Raw genomic sequence first — 16,250 nt, 5'->3', positions numbered from 1 at the left:
AGCAGCCTAGGACGTAGCACAGTGGAGGAACTACTTTTAGGGGCAGAAGCAAGAGTTAGGATTCTTGGAGATGATGTCTCAAGTTACTTTTAGAGAATAAATAGGAATTTGTTACATGGTGTCAAATAACAACCAAATCCAGACTTGTAAGGACTTTATTTGAAAGGATTATTGCAGTGGGCGGGGGGGGGGGGGCGCCATTGCAATAGGGAGAACATGCTGACTGTAGGATCTGCGGGTGTCTCAAGGGTTAGGCAACAAAGTTTTTCTCTTACAGGGAGGAGGAAACAAGCAGAAAGAGGGTGTCGGGAAGTGGGGTGAATGGGAGTGGCATGGTCAGACAGGAGTCCAGCCTGCTCTCAGGAGGGGCTGCAGGCTGAGGGTGGGCCAAAGCTCAGGGGCCTGGGGGAGGGAGAGAATCTTAACCAAGGTTTGGTTAACAAGCATTTTGTTCCAAGTGATCACTGGGGACAAGCAATTCAGCTAATCATTTGAGATAAAGAATGGGAATTTGGAAGGTGTGTGTCTGGCCCTGTCACAGGTAAACCAGGGGGGCATCCACGAGTCTTATCTAAGTCACATATGGAAGGGTGGTTCTTTGCAGTAAGCTGTTTTCCAGAACACAGAAGATGGGGGATTTCTTTAACAGTCCCTGTTTTCCAGGATCACAGGGCTCAGGTAAAATTCAACATTGTCAGTAGACAGGTTAGGGAACAAGAAAACAGTGACCACCAAGGACACAAATGTGAAAATACAAGAAGTGTTTTGTATTGTTTGAGTATTTTAAGCATAAAGGTGTGACAGGAGATGAGAATCCGGAAACAATCATGGTTATAATCAAGTTGGAGACATTTGGGTGCCAGCCCACTGGGTGAGTGACGGGCAGGTCTGCAGGCCTCAACGCGTGCGTGCCTGAGCAAAGGCCTCAGGTCTGCTTGCTCAGGGCCATTTCTGGGGTTTGCACGGACACAGCGGCTAGCTGCCTGTCGGCACCAACTGCTGGCCAGACTATGAGAGTGTGTTTGTCCCCAAAAAGTTAGCTCAGAGAAGCAGAATTCAGGGAAGGTGGCTCTTGCTTCAAAGCACTGCTGACAAGATGGGTACTGCCTTCTCCCCGGGGCTGGTCTGCGGCTGCTCTGGGGGGCAGGACAGGCGTGCGCACTGACAACAACAGGAGATGGCCTGCTGAGCTGAGCTGCAGAGGCGGCCAGGGACTCCAAATGCAGAGGCCTGATTTAGCACAGGCTGTCAACACTCCCCAGGGGCAGCGCTGTTGCCTATTAGAATAAGCCTCCTCAAAAGAACAAGTTTTTCTTCATGACCTATGCCTTGTGTGTGTCTTTCTTTTATGGAGCAATCCTGCCTTATCTGTCTTTTCCTTAACACCTTTTCTTTCATACCAGAAACATGAGAAAAAAGGCCCAAAGACATTTTTCAGATTAAAGGAACTAGCCATCAAAGACCCAAGGGTCCTAAACTGCTATGAGAAGAGGAATCCAGCCTCCCAGCAATATCAGAAATGTTATTTTTGGGGAGAAATAGGAGATCATTCTCTCAGAGATCAAATGTCAGGAGCTGTGTGCCCGTGGCTTCCTAAGGAGGTGATGGCCTTCAGGTGCCCCAGAGGACCTACGCGCTGCGGGCACCTGCAGTGGATCCACCTGAGCTGGACAGTGAACAGGCAGGACTGCAAACTCCGCAGGCTCTTCCCTCTCCGGACCACCCTTCCCAAGCTCCTCGGGGCCTTTCCTGTGCCACCACTTCCACACCCAGTGGCAAGTCTTCTCTTCTTGTCTCGCCAGCAGCTCCCTGGGGATGGGCCCCATGTTACTCCTCTGTGCCTGCTACAAAGTGGGGCCCTGAGGGAGGTCTGTCATCTAGACATAACCCATGCCTATGATGAAGAGTGGTTAAATGTTCCGCTCCTGTTTATTCAGGAGAACATTAAGATAAATACACCTTAAATATTACAAATTTTTATATACAGGAATGACCACTCCAACAAGTTTAAAAAGTGGTCTGAAAAGACCAAAAAATTTATCCCCCCGCTCCCTCGTTTTAAAACCCTGGATGACCCATGAAGACAGAACCAAGCTCTTGATGCATTTTCTTCAACACAGTCAGCAGATATTGACTCCAGATCAGCTGGGCCAAGGCTGGAGGAAAGAACACAGCTGTGGAAAGAAAAATCACATTGGAAATCCCTTTCCAGCGTCGGTGCAGAGCACCAGCCGTCCCCGACATGACCTGTGAGCGTCATTTCCTGAAGCGCTTGAAAAGCGGGTGCACGTGCTTCGTGGAAGCCTTGCTCCGGGACGAGTGGTACTCCATGTACACGGTGTCGTCGGCCCCAGACATGGAGCTCATTGTGCCAAAGCGCCGAGATACCTGTGAGGGGACCGGGCCACCATCAGTTTCCAAGGGGAAAGGCACTCCTTTTATAACGTTTATAATCATAAGTTTTATAAAAATTTTAAAATAACATTTACTGACCACTTACTACGTCTCAGGCATTGTTCTAAGAATTTTACATGTATTTACATGTATTAACTCATCTAATCCTCACAATCATTATAATCCTCATCTTACAGAAGAGGAAACTGAGGCACAGAGACATTAAGTAACTTGTCTAAGATCACACAGCTCTTAAAGACATGGGACTTGAACCCAGCAGTCTGACTTCAGATGCCCTGTACTTAACCATAACGCTACCCTGCCTCTCTTAATGACAATTTCTGAACAAAATTTTTTAACAGTGAGGGAAGAAGTCCCTCAAAATCTCCTGAGACGCCACCACAGGCTTTAAATCAAGTGGAAAGCCAGAAAGCCTTGGGCTTGAATCTTGGCTTTACATCTCATTCGGTGACCTTTGGCAAATACTGAATGTCTGCACCTCAGTGAACTCGTCTGTAAAATGGGGACAACAGCATCTGCTCGACAAATGTGGTGTGAACAGAATGTGCACAAGTCAAGGGTCTGACCCACGGCCTGGCACACCACTTGCAGCAGATTACACGTGAAGTGTGTAGACAGGCACTGAAGCAATGCCTCCGACAGCCTGACCTGGAGTGACCCACTGCGAGATGGGCTTGATCAGACACCACCTTAGGACGCAGTCAGATGCAGGAGTTTCCCTGGGGCTTCCATGGAGAGTGCCAGAGGAAGACCCAGCCCCCAACCCTCAGGTATGGGGAAGGGTCTCAGGCTGCAGGGACGGCAGTCCCCCCGGCGATGCTTCTGCTCTCTTTCCTTGCTCCAGCCACTGCTCGCCTTTTGGCTCCAACACCAATTTAGTTTCACAAGCACCTGACTGAACTGTCCTTCTCTGCTTGGAAGGGCCTGATAAGAATTCCCCATAATGACACTTTCATTAATTACACCATGTTATATTTGCCTGGCACATAGCAGGCATTCAATAAGTATTTGCAATAAATGAAAAGTTGAGTATTTTCAGAGAACTCAGTTTTTCAAAATAAGTATTGAAACTACAATATGAGTTGATCCTCAGACCCGTCTTACAGGCTGGAAGGCTCAGCTCTATTACTGAGGAGGAAGCCAGAGATGAAATGACTTGCCCAAGGCCAAGAGTGGCAGCCCCCAGCCCGTCACACTCCTTCCTGCACCCACCCTAGTGAGAGCCTGGGGTCATGTTTGCCATCCTGGGCTCCAACATCAAAATACTAAAAATACTGGGGCTGGACCAGTGGCACAGTGGTTAAGTTTGCACACTCCACTTCTGCAGCCCAGGGTTCACAGGTTCGGATCCCGGACGCGGACCTACACACCACTCATCAAGCCATGCTGTGGTGGCATCCCATACACAAAATAGAGGAAGATGGGCATGGATGTTAGCCCAGGGACAATGATCCTCAGCAAAAAGAGGAAAACTGGCAACAGATGTTAGCTCAGGGCCAATCCTCCTCACCAAAAAAAAAAAAAAAAAACCCACCCAAAAAACCAAAATACTAACGCCAGACTGTTACGTGAGCAGAGCGGGAGACCAATCACAGCCACTGTGGGCTTGGCCATGTAAAACAACAGGTACAGAAGGAAGGATACATGCCAAAAGGTGAACAGGGGCTGTTTCTACTATTCTCTTCTCTACAGTTTCCTGTGTTTCCCAACCATCACACAGGCACATACACCCACACGACTATACGCATGTGCCTGTGTCTAGAATTCTCTCCTTCTGGAGAACTGACATGGGGAGCCTCACCCACTCACTCACCTGGCTGGATCTGGAGCCAAATTCTCCCGCCACCACCTCTTCCTCAGCATCCAGGTCGGTGGCTGCCAGGACTTTCTGTAAGAGCTGCTGCTGTTCTTCTTTCGTTGAAAACGCCAGCTCTTCCTCTTCCATGCCAGCAAGCTTTGTGATCACCTGCAGAGCCGAAACCACAGGCGACGTGTCCCCTTTTGTCTTCTCTCCCTTGGCCCTATCTCGCCTTGTTCTGGGTTCACTTGCTCTGGTCAATTCCCTCCCACCGGCCCAGATAAGCAGGTGGCTAACAGTGGAGAGCTCCTCTTGGGCAGTCCAGAGACCAGCTTCAGGAGCCACCTTTAACGAAGAGCTTAACTAGTGACTGTGAAGCAGGAGAGGGTAAGGAAATTCCAGAGAAATCTGCTGCCATCACATATCAGCTACGTGAGATCAACAGGGATCGTGGTGAATTTAAAACACCCATGCTGGCAGTTTTCCCATCTTGCACCAAGTAAGCAAAGCAAGGGACCGACAACTGAAAGGCACAGCCTGCTGCCCTTCGAGAAGGGCCTTCAACCTCCTGGGCTTCGCACCCAGGGCTGCCAGCAGGAGGGAGCACTTACAAACGACAGGACGTCGAGAGAGGACTGACAAGATTTTTTCTAAAAGAGCAAGATTCCAGCACAGTGGAGAGTTGGTCTTCATTTCTTTGGGGATAACTTACTACAAGATCTACCTATCCCTGCAGAAAGCTAGGATTTCTGATTATGGAAAGGGAACATTTTCGCCTCTCTCTCTAATTCATTTCATAATTTTAATTAAAAGAAAATTCCCAGAAGTAAGGATCTGGCTGAGCCCTTCAGGGGCCACAGATCTGGGGACAGATAGGGTACACTGCTGGCCTGGCCTGCTCAGCCCTCCTGGGATTCCAGGGTCATGATTCTGGGACGTCTAACCTGCCGCTCTCAGCAGGTGGCGCTGAGGGTGGGGACAGCAAAGGCAGCTCCAACCAGCACACACAGCCATGTGCTCAGGGCCCTCTCGTCGCGGCACCCAGGGCACTTCCCAACTCAGGGCTTCACTCACCCTGACAACTCTCCCAGGAATCAGGAGGTACCAATGCTGTTATCAGCACGTATGCTTTACAGACGGATAAAAAGGTCACAATGCAAATCCTTCAAAAAACTGTCCCAAGTGTCCTGTCCTCTAGCCCAGCATGAGAAGTCTGAAAAGTGTCCCTGCCTCTGGCAAAAGAGGAGGGGTCAGACCACCATGTCCTCTTGTTGGAGGCTGGGTGGGACCTCGCACCCATTTGTAAAAAGACTCAAGCTCGAGTGTCTGTAAAGGCAGTCCAGTCTTTTGCAAATCGAGAACCTGGGAACCTGTATATTCTACTGATGTCCTTTTAGTCCCTTGCTTCCAGCACCCTCTACCCACCCCCACAAATAAAAACCCTTTGGGACACTAAATCCTGACATAAACTTACTATTTGGAAAGAAATCAATAGGAAAGAAAGCAAATGCCTCAGCCAATGAAAGTTAGCGCAAGCTTCAGAACTTTCCAAGTTATTCAAACACCTGATTTGTAGCACATGGATGGCTCTGACGTCTGTGAGGCCCACTGACGCCCAGGCTCACCAAGCGCCTAAAGGAAGTGCTCTCCCAGACACCCAGAGGGGGCCCCCACCGAGAAAGTAATCCCAAGGAGCTCGGACTAACACAGTGACGGCCACAGTTCCTTGGTAACCAAGTCCTGCTAGGCTAGCACACTGTCCCACCACCATCTAACAAGACAAGTGTAAAAGTTACCAAGCAGAGATTCTTGCTTCAGAGGCGCCATTCTTCGACCATTCACCGTAGGAAGTTGGGGCAGGAGGGGATCCTGCACAATATTTTCCCTCAAAGCCCCCCACGATTCATGCAAAGATAAAAGGAGTCTGAGATGGGGCCTCCAGTCCCCTAACGTTCTGTGCCTGCCTGAGCTTTGTCCCACACTGGTGCTGACAATGGCCCCCACTTCTCTTGAGGCCTGGGTACAAAAAAGGCCTCGGTCCTACTCTGACCAGAGACCAAAGGGATACATACCTTAAAGCTGTAACCCTGATCTACCAAGAACCTCTGCCTCTTGGTTGAATAAGCCATTTCCTGTGTGTCCTGGGACACCAACGAGTAGAAGAAGGCATTGTACTCCTCTGCGACCATCCCTGGGGGAGAGGGCAGGAGAAAGGACATTAGCTGTTAGAATGCCAGGAACTAAGGGCCCAGGGCTCAAAAGCAAGTAATGCAGTGCAAGATCTTTGCAGTCAGGGAGGTAATCCCCCTGACTTTGCACAGTGAATTCATCGAGATTAAAAACTTATGGGGCCGGCCTGGTGGCACAGCGCTTGGGTTCGCGCACTCCTCTTCGGTGGCCTGGGGTTCAGAGGTTCAGAACCCAGGTGCGGACAGGCGCACCTCTTGTCAAGCCATGCTGTGGTGGCGTCCCATGTAAAGTAGAGGAGGATGAGCATGGATGTTAGCCCAGGGCCAGTCTTCCTCAGCAAAAACAGGAGAATTGGCATCAGATGTTAGCTCAGGGCTAATCTTCCTCACACAAAAAAAAAAAATTGAAAACTTTTGTGCTTCAAAGGACACCATCAGGAAAGTGAAAAGACAATCCACAGAATGGGAGAAAATATTCACAAAGTGTATATCTGATAAGAGATTTGTATCTAGGTTATATAAAGAACAATTACAACTCACTAATGAAGACAAATAACCCAATTATAAAAAGGACAAAAGATCTGAATAGATATTTATTTCTCCAAAGAAGATATAAAAATGGCCAATAAGTACACAAAAGAGTTCAACATCATTAGTCATCAGGGAAATGAAAGTCAAAAACATAACGAGCTACTATTTGGCATACACTAGGATGGCTAGAATAAAAAGACAGACAATAACAGTCGTTGTCAAGGATGTGGAGAAACTGGAACCCCTCATACACTGCTGGTGAGAATGGAAAATGGTGCAGCCACTTTGGAAACAGTCTGGCAGTTTATTAAATGTTAAATATAGTTACTACTTGACTCAACAATTCCACTCCTAAATATATACCCAAGAGAATTGAAAACATATGTCCACACAAAATTTGCACATCAATTTCACAGTAGCATTATTCTAAGAGCCAAAAAGTGGAAACAACCTAAAAGTTCATCATCAGATGAATGGATAAATAAAATGAGGTATGTCCATACAGTGGAATATTATTCAGCAAAAAAAAAAAAAAAAATGAAGTACTAATACATGCTGCAGCATGGATAACCCTTTTGAAAACATTATGCTAAGTGAAAGAAGCCAGTCACAGAAGGCCCAAATTATCTCATTCCATATATATGAAATGTCTAGAATAGGCACGTTTATAGAGACGAAAGTAGATCAGTGGTTGCCTGGGGTTAGGGGTTGGGAGGCAAGAGGAAATGAGGAGTTACTGCTAATGGGTAAGGATTTCTTTTTTGGGGTGATAAGAATATTCTTAACATAGATTGTGGTGATGGTTACACAACTTTGTGAATATACTAAAAACCAGTGAATTGTACACTTTAAATGGATCAATTGTATGATATGTGAATTATATCTCAAGAAAGTTGCTAAAAAAAAAAACAGCTCAGAGAAAAAAACCGAGAACAGAATTATCACAGAAACTAGGACAGAAAATATTACAGCCTTAAAAGCTGATCCTTCAGGAAAATCTGACCATTTTTGCTTCACCATTCAAATGTCAGTAGGTTAAGTATCTGTGTACTGCCTCTGAATTCAATTGTTTCCTAGTCTTACAAGAGCTCAGAGACGCAAAGGAAAGGGCCAAATATCTTATATCAAATAGTTTTTTCTCTCTTGTTTCCTTTCAGTTTTAGAGATAAAATTGACACACAGCACTGTGTAAGTTTAAGGTGCACAGCATAATGATTTGAGTTACATGACTGTGAAATGATTACCATCATTTAGTTAACATCCATCATTTGCTACTGATACAGAAAAAAAGGAAAGAAGAAAATGTTTTCCTTGCAATGAGTACTTCTAGGATTTACTCTCAGGAACTTTCAAATATACCACACAGCGGGGTTAACTACAGTCATCATGTTGTACATTACATCCCCAGTACTTATTTACCTTATAACTGGACGTTTTTGTACCTTTTGACCACGTTCATCCAATGCCCGCACCTCCCACGTCTGGTAATCCCAGATTTGATCCTTTGCTGGATCATATGGTAGTAGTTTTATTTTTAATTTTTTGAGGAACCTCCATACCGTTTTCCATAGCTGTACCAATTTACAATTGCACCAACAGTGCACAGGGTTCCCTCTTCTCCACATCCTCGACAACACTTGTGATCTCTTGTCTTTTTGAGGATAGTCATTCTAACAGGTGTGAGGTGTTATCTCATTACAGTTTTGATTTGCATTTCCCTCATGATTAGTGACGTCGAGCACCTTTTTATGTACCTGTTGGCACTTGTATATCTTCTTTGGAAAAATGTTCACATCCTTTGTTCATTTTTTAATTGGATTATGTTGTTTTTTTGCTATTGCATTGTATGAATCTTTATATATTTTGGATATTAACCCCTTAACAGATTTTTGATTTGCAAATATTTTCTCCCATTCCATAGGCTGCCTTTCCATTTTGTCGATCACTTCTCTTGCTGTGCAGAAGCTTTTTAGTTTGATGTAGTCCCACTTGTTTATGATTTTGTTGCTTGTGCTTCAGGTGTCAAATCCAAAAAATCATCACCAAGACTGATGTCAAGGAGCTTTTTTCCTGTTTTCCTCTAGAAGTTTTACGGTTTTCTGGGCTTACATTTAAGTCTTTAACCTACTTCGAGTTAATTTTTGTGACTGGTGTAAGATAAAGGACCAGTTTCATTCTTTTGCATGTAAATATCCAATTTTCCTGGCATCATTTATTGAAGAGACTGTCTTTTCTCCATGGAGTATTCCTGGCTCCCTTGTCAAATATTAGTTGATCATCCATGCACAGGTTTATTTCTGGGCTTTCTGTTCCATTGGTCTATGTGTCTGTTTTGATTACTGCAGCTTTGTAATATAGCTTGAAATATTGAATTGTGATGCCTCCCATCTTGTTCTTTTTTCTCAAGATTGCTTTGGCTATTTGGAGTCTTTTGTGGTTCCATAAAAATTTTAAGATTTTTTTTCTACTTCTGCAAAAAATGTCATTGGAGTTTTGACAGGAATCACACTGAATCTATAGATGGCTTTAGGTAGTAAGGATATTTTAACAATATTAATAATTATTCCAATCCATGAACACAGCATACCTTTCTTCTTTGATTTCTTTCATCAATGTCTTGTAGTTTTCAGTGTAGAGATCTTTACCTCCTTGGTTAAATTTATTCCTAAGTATTTTATTGTTTTTGATGCTATTGTAAATGGGATTTTATTTCTTTTTCAGATAATTTGTTGTTAGTGTATAGAAGTGCTACTGGTTTTTTTTTATGTTAGTTTTGTATCCTGCAATTTTACTGAATTTGTTGATCAGATTTTTTTTTTTTTTTTTTAAAGATTTTATTTATTTTATTTTTTCCCCCCAAAGCCCCAGCAGATAGTTGTATGTCATAGCTGCACATCCTTCTAGTTGCGGCATGTGGGACTCGGCCTCAGGATGGACGGAGAAGTGGCGCCTCGATGCGCACCCGGGATCCGAACCCGGGCCGCCAGCATTGCAGCGCGCGCACTTAACCACCAAGCCACAGGGCCGGCCCTGTTGATCAGATTTAACAGTTTTTTGGTGGAGTCTTTAGGGTTTTCTATGTACAAAATCATGCCATCTGCAAATAGGGACAACTTTACTTCTTCCTTTCTAATTCCATTGCGTTTATTTATTTTTCTTGCCTGACAGCTTTGGTTAAGACTTCCAGTACTATGCTGAATGGAAGTGGTGAGAGTGGGCACCCATGTCTTGTTCCTGATCGTAGAGGAAAAGCTTTCAACCTTTCATCATTGAGCATGATGTTAGCTGTGCGCTTGTCATATTTGGCCTTTATTATGTTAAGATACATTCCTTCTATATCTAACTTTTTAAGGGTTTTTATCATGAATGGGTGTTGAATTTTGTCAAATGCTTTTTCTGCGTCTATTGAGATAATCATAAGATTTTTCTCTTTAATTTTATTAATGCCATGTATCACACTTACTGATTTGTGTATGCTGAACCATCCTTGCATCCCAGGGATAAATCCCAACTTGATCATGGTGAATAATCCTTTTAATGTGCTGTTGAATTTGGTTTGCTGGTATTTTATTGAGAATTTTTGCATCTATGTTCATCAGGGATATTGGCCTGTAATATTCTTTTCTGTAGTGTCGTTTTGTGGTAAGGGTATCAGGGTAACGCCAGTCTTGTAAAATGAGTTAAATAGTATTTTAAAAAAACAAAATCCTTATAAAATTCAAAGGGGTTTTCAAATTAGATTTGTTTCTTTTCTTGTGCGGTGAAGAATAAGGAATAAGTAATGAATTACTTTCACATATGCTAGTCAGATTATATTCCTGACAATTTATAAAAGCTATAATTTATCCAGCAGCCTACTATATTCTGTTATGTAAGTCCCATTCCTTACAATAGTCCTGCAAGATAGGATTGTCACTCCCACTTTGGATGGGAAACCAAGGCTCAGAGGGGCAAACTACTTGCCCAAGGTCACACAGTTGGTCTGTGTGACCCAAGTCCATGCTTGCTATTTCTACTAACTTGCCCCGTCTCTATTTTAAACACAATCAATTAGCTGCTTCTTAAATATATTTGAATACAGTACAATTCACATGTGCCCACTAATCTTGTCATTTTCAAACATCCTAGCGGTCCAGACACCTCCTAAGATAAGCGAATTCCTTGAGGACGGGGCCTGTGTCCAGAAGGATACATCAGTCCCTGCCATGCCCAGGATCAAGGTCAGGCCCTTTGACCACAGTTAACAAGCAGAGACTCCAGGCCTCGTTTCCTCAGTCACTGAGTTTCGACACCCCTGCTGTAAGCTGCCACTCAGGGCACCACTCTTCACAGGTTATGAGTGAGGTATCCATCTTGTGGCTGCCCAAGCTGCTCCTAGCAAACCCTCTCCTTATTCCTGACTCAAGGCCCAGGGGACAGCTTCCAGCTCCTACACTTCCACTGGGGGCTCAGCTCAGCTTTTTCCCTTCTGTGTCTACACTATAAAGCACTGCTCCCCCGGCTCCTCTTACAATCTACTAACACAAGTGCTCAGCTTAGAGGACAATCCATGTGAATTCCAGGCCGTGGAAAACACCCACCAATTCACCCCCAAAGCATGAGAAAAAACTAGTCTTTGCTTCGAGACCCCCGCCCTTCAGAGTCTACCTAGCCAAGGAGTGCAAGCTCACTGTCACAAACACACGGGCAGCTTAACCCAACCCTCTTCCCAACCGAAGTGGTTCAAAAGGAGAGACCTCCCGGGTCAGAAGAGGGAAGACTACCTTTACCTTTTTTGGCTCGGAGAACCCGCCCTAGCCTCTGGGCCTCCTGCCGCCTGGAGCCACCGTGAGATGAGATCTGAATGAGAACATTTGCCTCTGGCAGATCAAACGATGTGTCACCCACCTACAGAAATGAAGCAGCTATGAGTTTGGGAAGGTTTTTATATGAGACAAAAAGAGAAAAAAAAATCAACTGGCCTCAAATTTAAATAAGCTCTAGATAATTTAGAAAAATAATCACTACCCTCTTCTCTCTGTACCAGGATCCATTGGATCAGGCAGGCCTCTAGGACCTAGTGTGAATTCTCCTGAGAGCTGCCCTAAAGAAGCCATCAGGACCCAGAGCAGGACCACCTGTCCCAGCAACAGTCCCACGGCAGGCTGCTAGGAGTCCAAGGATGAGAGGGCCCTATCGATGGAAACTCCCTGTGAGTGATTCTTCCTCATTTTTGCTACAGAAGTGGATCTGCACAAAATCATCCACACTCTTAACTGGAGCCCATTGAGACCAGCAGCACGTGTGGCACATGCGACCTGGGAGGAGCCACTGCCTGCAGTGGGCTGGATTCTGACTCAGGGTAGCTGCCTCAGCTTGGGAGCTCCAATCATCAAGGTTCCCAGCCACAGACGGCACAGTTTGGTACTTACTGACCTAGCCATGATCACTTTACAGGTAAATCTCATTTCTTTCAGGCTTTGGTAATCTGAATGACTGTTCTAAACTGCTGGGCCACAGAATCTAACTGCAAATTAAAACCATCACCCAGCTGGGCCTGCGTGAATGTGCGTTGTGCTTACATTTACCACCCACCACCAAGGCACACCAGGAGCCAGGACAAAGGCCGCCCATGACCCACAGGAATCTCCAACTCCACAAAGAGAACCTCATCCAAATGCCTACTTTGCCAGATTAGGTAATGAACTGTTTTCCCTTGTATAAAGAAAATACAACTTAAAATCCCTGTATCTCAAAAAGAGGTGGGAAAAACTTTAGTCAAGCTAAAGGACTTCATAGATTATGCACAGTACATTAAAACTCTAAATCTGCTTCTTGCACTACCCAACAGGCAACATTCCCTGCCCCCAGACACTGGACACAGGGGAATGAAAACTGCATATGATGTTCCTTCAACAAATGCCAATTCACTGCCCAGAAATCACCCAGTGTCCTCCCAGGCCCTGGAGTGGCTTGGGCCTCACCACCACCCTGCATGCCACACAGACCTTGGATATGAAGATGGTGTTGATTTTGGGGTTGTGCTTGAAATTCTGGAGAATCTGCATCCTTTCTCCCTGGGATGTAGGACCATAGATATAGGGTCTAGAAAAGAACACAGCCGTGTTAGGAAGACCACAGAATCACTCCTCAATTATCCTGAAAGCACGTCAGAGGGAAAGGGAGCTCCCGCAAGGTTTCTCTCTCCCAGGAAGCCCTCTGTCATGCAAGAACATCAGGAGGAGACCCAAAAAATAAGTGGCTACAGACCTTCCCCACCCTCCTTCTAAAAAACACACACACACACACACACACACACACCCCATCCCCCAATCCCTGCCAAGCCGAGGTTCAGGTCACCACTCTCTTCAGGATTCCCTCCTTCACTATTTTCTTTGCTTTTGGACTGTGCTCTTTCCTGCTTCAACATTTCTCACTCTAAGCTTAGTGTCTATACAAGCAGAATCCCCTGGATTTCGTGAAGCCCAATGGGAGTGGAGAAGAAAACATTTGCGAACAAAAGTTTGGAAGCAACTGTTTCCTAATGACACAGGCACTCTCCGAGAAAGGAGCAGAAAGGAGCAAAGATTTTTCCTCACTGACCTCCTATAACACTAAGTTCAAAACAATTCTCTTTAATTCCCAGCTCTCTGCCAAACGGCACAACCCTGTCTGACCTCATTACTTGTGACCTCGTGGCACCTGGCAATGCCACTTCTCTGCCTTTCTTGGAAGTTCCTGGTTTTGTAGCTTCCCAAGGGTCAGTAATGACAGTGACGATGACAAGGACAGCAAGGACAAAGAGGACAGCCACCAGGTATGCAGGGCCTACTCATGTCAAACAATGAGCTGGCTACTACAATGAAAAAAATCCATCTGTCTCTGTCCATATTCCTCAGAAGTGTAAAAGGTAGGTTTCATGTTCCCAACTGACACACGAGGAGCTGAGGGGTCAGGAGCCCAGGGAGGCTAAACCCACATGTGGGTGTTCTACCACATGGGCCCATCAGCCATCCCGGGGCAGTGCCCAGCGAAGGCTCAGGAAGCACTACATTTGATACTCCACACAGCACTTCCCAACACTGTGCTACAAACTGGTTACAGTGTACCCAAGACAGCAAACCCCTTGCCTGTGGGGAAGTTGGATGCCCCAACCACTCAAGCCTGTTATATGAGAGTGTTCAGGGCACCACACAAACCTTATTATTTTCTAAGTGTGTCATCCTGTGAAAAAGGTCATGAAACTCCACTCTTCATAACAGCCTCTCTCTCGATACCCAGATTTTCAGGTGCTTCTTTTTTTTCCTCCTCCATCACCAGGAAAAACTATTCACACAATGGTGAGCCCTCAGTTTCTGAAGGTTCCCCCATACAGGAAATGAGAAAGAAGGTAACCATCCTCCAGAAAGAGAAGCTGACATCTGCTGAACACCTACTAGATGCCAGGCACAAGAATCTTGAGAGAGAGGTGGTGGTAACTCCATGTGACAGAAGAGCAAAAGGAGGTTCAGAGAGGTAAACAACTTTCCCTAGGTCACACAGCTAATAAGAGGAGGAGCTGGGAGTCAAATCCAGTGTGTCTGACTCCAAAGGTGATGTTCTGCCCACTACCCCACACTACCAAATACCCCAAAGAGTCTCTCCTGCAAAGCACTTTAGTGACACCTATTCCTTTCTTATTAAGGCCAGGACGAACCAGAAGCTTGGAGACTCCTCGCCACACACCAGTCCCATGCTACAGAATGGAGTAATGCCCAGGATCCACTGGATCATTGTAAAGCCAGAAAACAAGACAAACAAAAACACTTCATACATTTAAAGGTCAGAGACACAAAAAATAATAACAAGTAAAAGCTGATTATCATTCTAGCATCCATGAGAGAGCCACAACCCGCTGCCCTTTACTGTGCCCAATTGGCTCAGATTCAGTAGTGCCACGCAGATGCTCAGGAGGCTACAACCAAGAGACAAGCCTCAGGTGTGTTCGAATGCAGGTGTGGGGAAGGCCACTTGAGGGAGGCTCCAGGAAGAATCTGGATGGTGTACTGGAATGGGAGGGAGAATAAGGAGGGAAGATGCCTGTTAAATATGACACAGTAAATATATGCATTATCTTGTTGCCTCTCTCGAATCGACACCAACGTGACAGTAAAAAATTAAAAAGACACGAACCCACAAGGGCAAAGAGAAAAGGAGAAGAAGCAACAGCAGAATAGAAAAGTGAATAGCATTGTGGAAGTCGAAAAGCAGATGGATGCAGGCAGGGTAACGGAGCTAGTAGACTAGAGGAAGCAGAAGCCCAAGCCAGCAGGAGGGAAAGCCAATACAAAACAAGCCAACTTTCTATGCAGAACACAGAAGGCTTCAGGAACTAGTCACCAGTTGCCTCAGAAGGTGGGTGGTGGGGCAGGATTACAGACAGAAGGGCTGGCAGAGTATCTGTATGAGGAGTGGTGTCAGACCCCAACCCTAGCAGCCAGGCATGCCTCCTCCCACCTGGCAGAAAACTGGAGGCTTACCTTCCAGATTCTGAACAGGAGGGTCTGCATTCTGGGACCTTAGGCAGAGCTGAGGTACAAAAATGAGACTGCAAATGAAGATGAAGGGGACCCTCTTCTCCCTCCCCTAACACATGCTGGTAGCCAGGGTCCAGAAGATTCCTCTCTGGAGAAACTGTCCAGCCTAAGACAAAAGACCTAGAGATAGCGGCTTTTGGCCATCTCTTGACAAAACAGAGTCCCTGCCCAAGCACACTGTGGTGAGGTCCACAGGCCAGCAAACCCGCTAAGCTATACAGAAAGGCCAATCAGTCTTTTAGCGACCAACTCTTAAATAAGAAAATATATGCAGGATTACCAAAAATCAGAAGAGGGGCTCTAAAGACAGAGGTGAAACAATCAAAACCAAAAAAATGAAGAAAAGAGACAGTGTAGGGAACAGAAGAAAGCTTCAAAAGCTTCAATTGCCTCACAGAAAACACTGTACTCAAGAAACAAGAACAGTTAGCAATTAAGAACTCTTGGAAATTAAGAAAAGCTTCAGTAGAAGGATTGGAAGACAAAGGGATACAAAAATAGAAGAAAAAAGAGGAGAAAATTAGAGAAACTGTTCAGAAGATCTAACATCTGACAAGCAGAGATTCAAAAAAGAGAGAACGCGGGCCGGCCCCGTGGCTTAGCGGTTAAGTGCGCGCGCTCCGATGCTGGCGGCCGGGGTTCGGATCCCGGGCGCGCACTGAGGCACTGCTTCTCCGGCCACGCTGAGGCCGCATCCCACATACAGCAACTAGAAGGATGTGCAGCTATGACATACAACTATCTACTGGGGCTTTGAGGGGA

General features: G+C 45.6%; 1 protein-coding gene across 2 annotated transcripts in view; it reads right to left on the bottom strand.

The window, feature by feature from the left end:
- Positions 1-1,960: 1,960 nt before the first annotated feature.
- The window catches only part of ERCC3 (ERCC excision repair 3, TFIIH core complex helicase subunit), a 30,863-nt gene continuing 16,573 nt past the window's right edge, over positions 1,961-16,250 (bottom strand). The window contains exons 11-16 of one of the 2 annotated variants that reach the window (XM_087435017.1): positions 12,921-13,017; positions 11,703-11,820; positions 6,286-6,404; positions 4,229-4,381; positions 2,248-2,388; positions 1,961-2,174 (exon numbers count right to left, since the gene is read on the bottom strand). In XM_087435017.1, the coding sequence (XP_087291143.1) occupies positions 2,257-2,388; positions 4,229-4,381; positions 6,286-6,404; positions 11,703-11,820; positions 12,921-13,017 (619 nt within the window). In that variant the 3' untranslated portion in view covers positions 1,961-2,174; positions 2,248-2,256. Of the gene's footprint in view, positions 2,389-4,228; positions 4,382-6,285; positions 6,405-11,702; positions 11,821-12,920; positions 13,018-16,250 lie in introns of both variants that reach the window. The other variant, XM_004423928.3, reaches the window with a different exon arrangement.

The sequence above is a fragment of the Ceratotherium simum genome, chromosome 9 (assembly GCF_057802395.1).
Source record: "Ceratotherium simum simum isolate JZ-2026a chromosome 9, ASM5780239v1, whole genome shotgun sequence".
NCBI classification, from domain to species: domain Eukaryota; kingdom Metazoa; phylum Chordata; class Mammalia; order Perissodactyla; family Rhinocerotidae; genus Ceratotherium; species Ceratotherium simum.
Note: the sequence above shows the minus strand (reverse complement) of the source record. Positions and strands in the feature narration are given on the sequence as shown.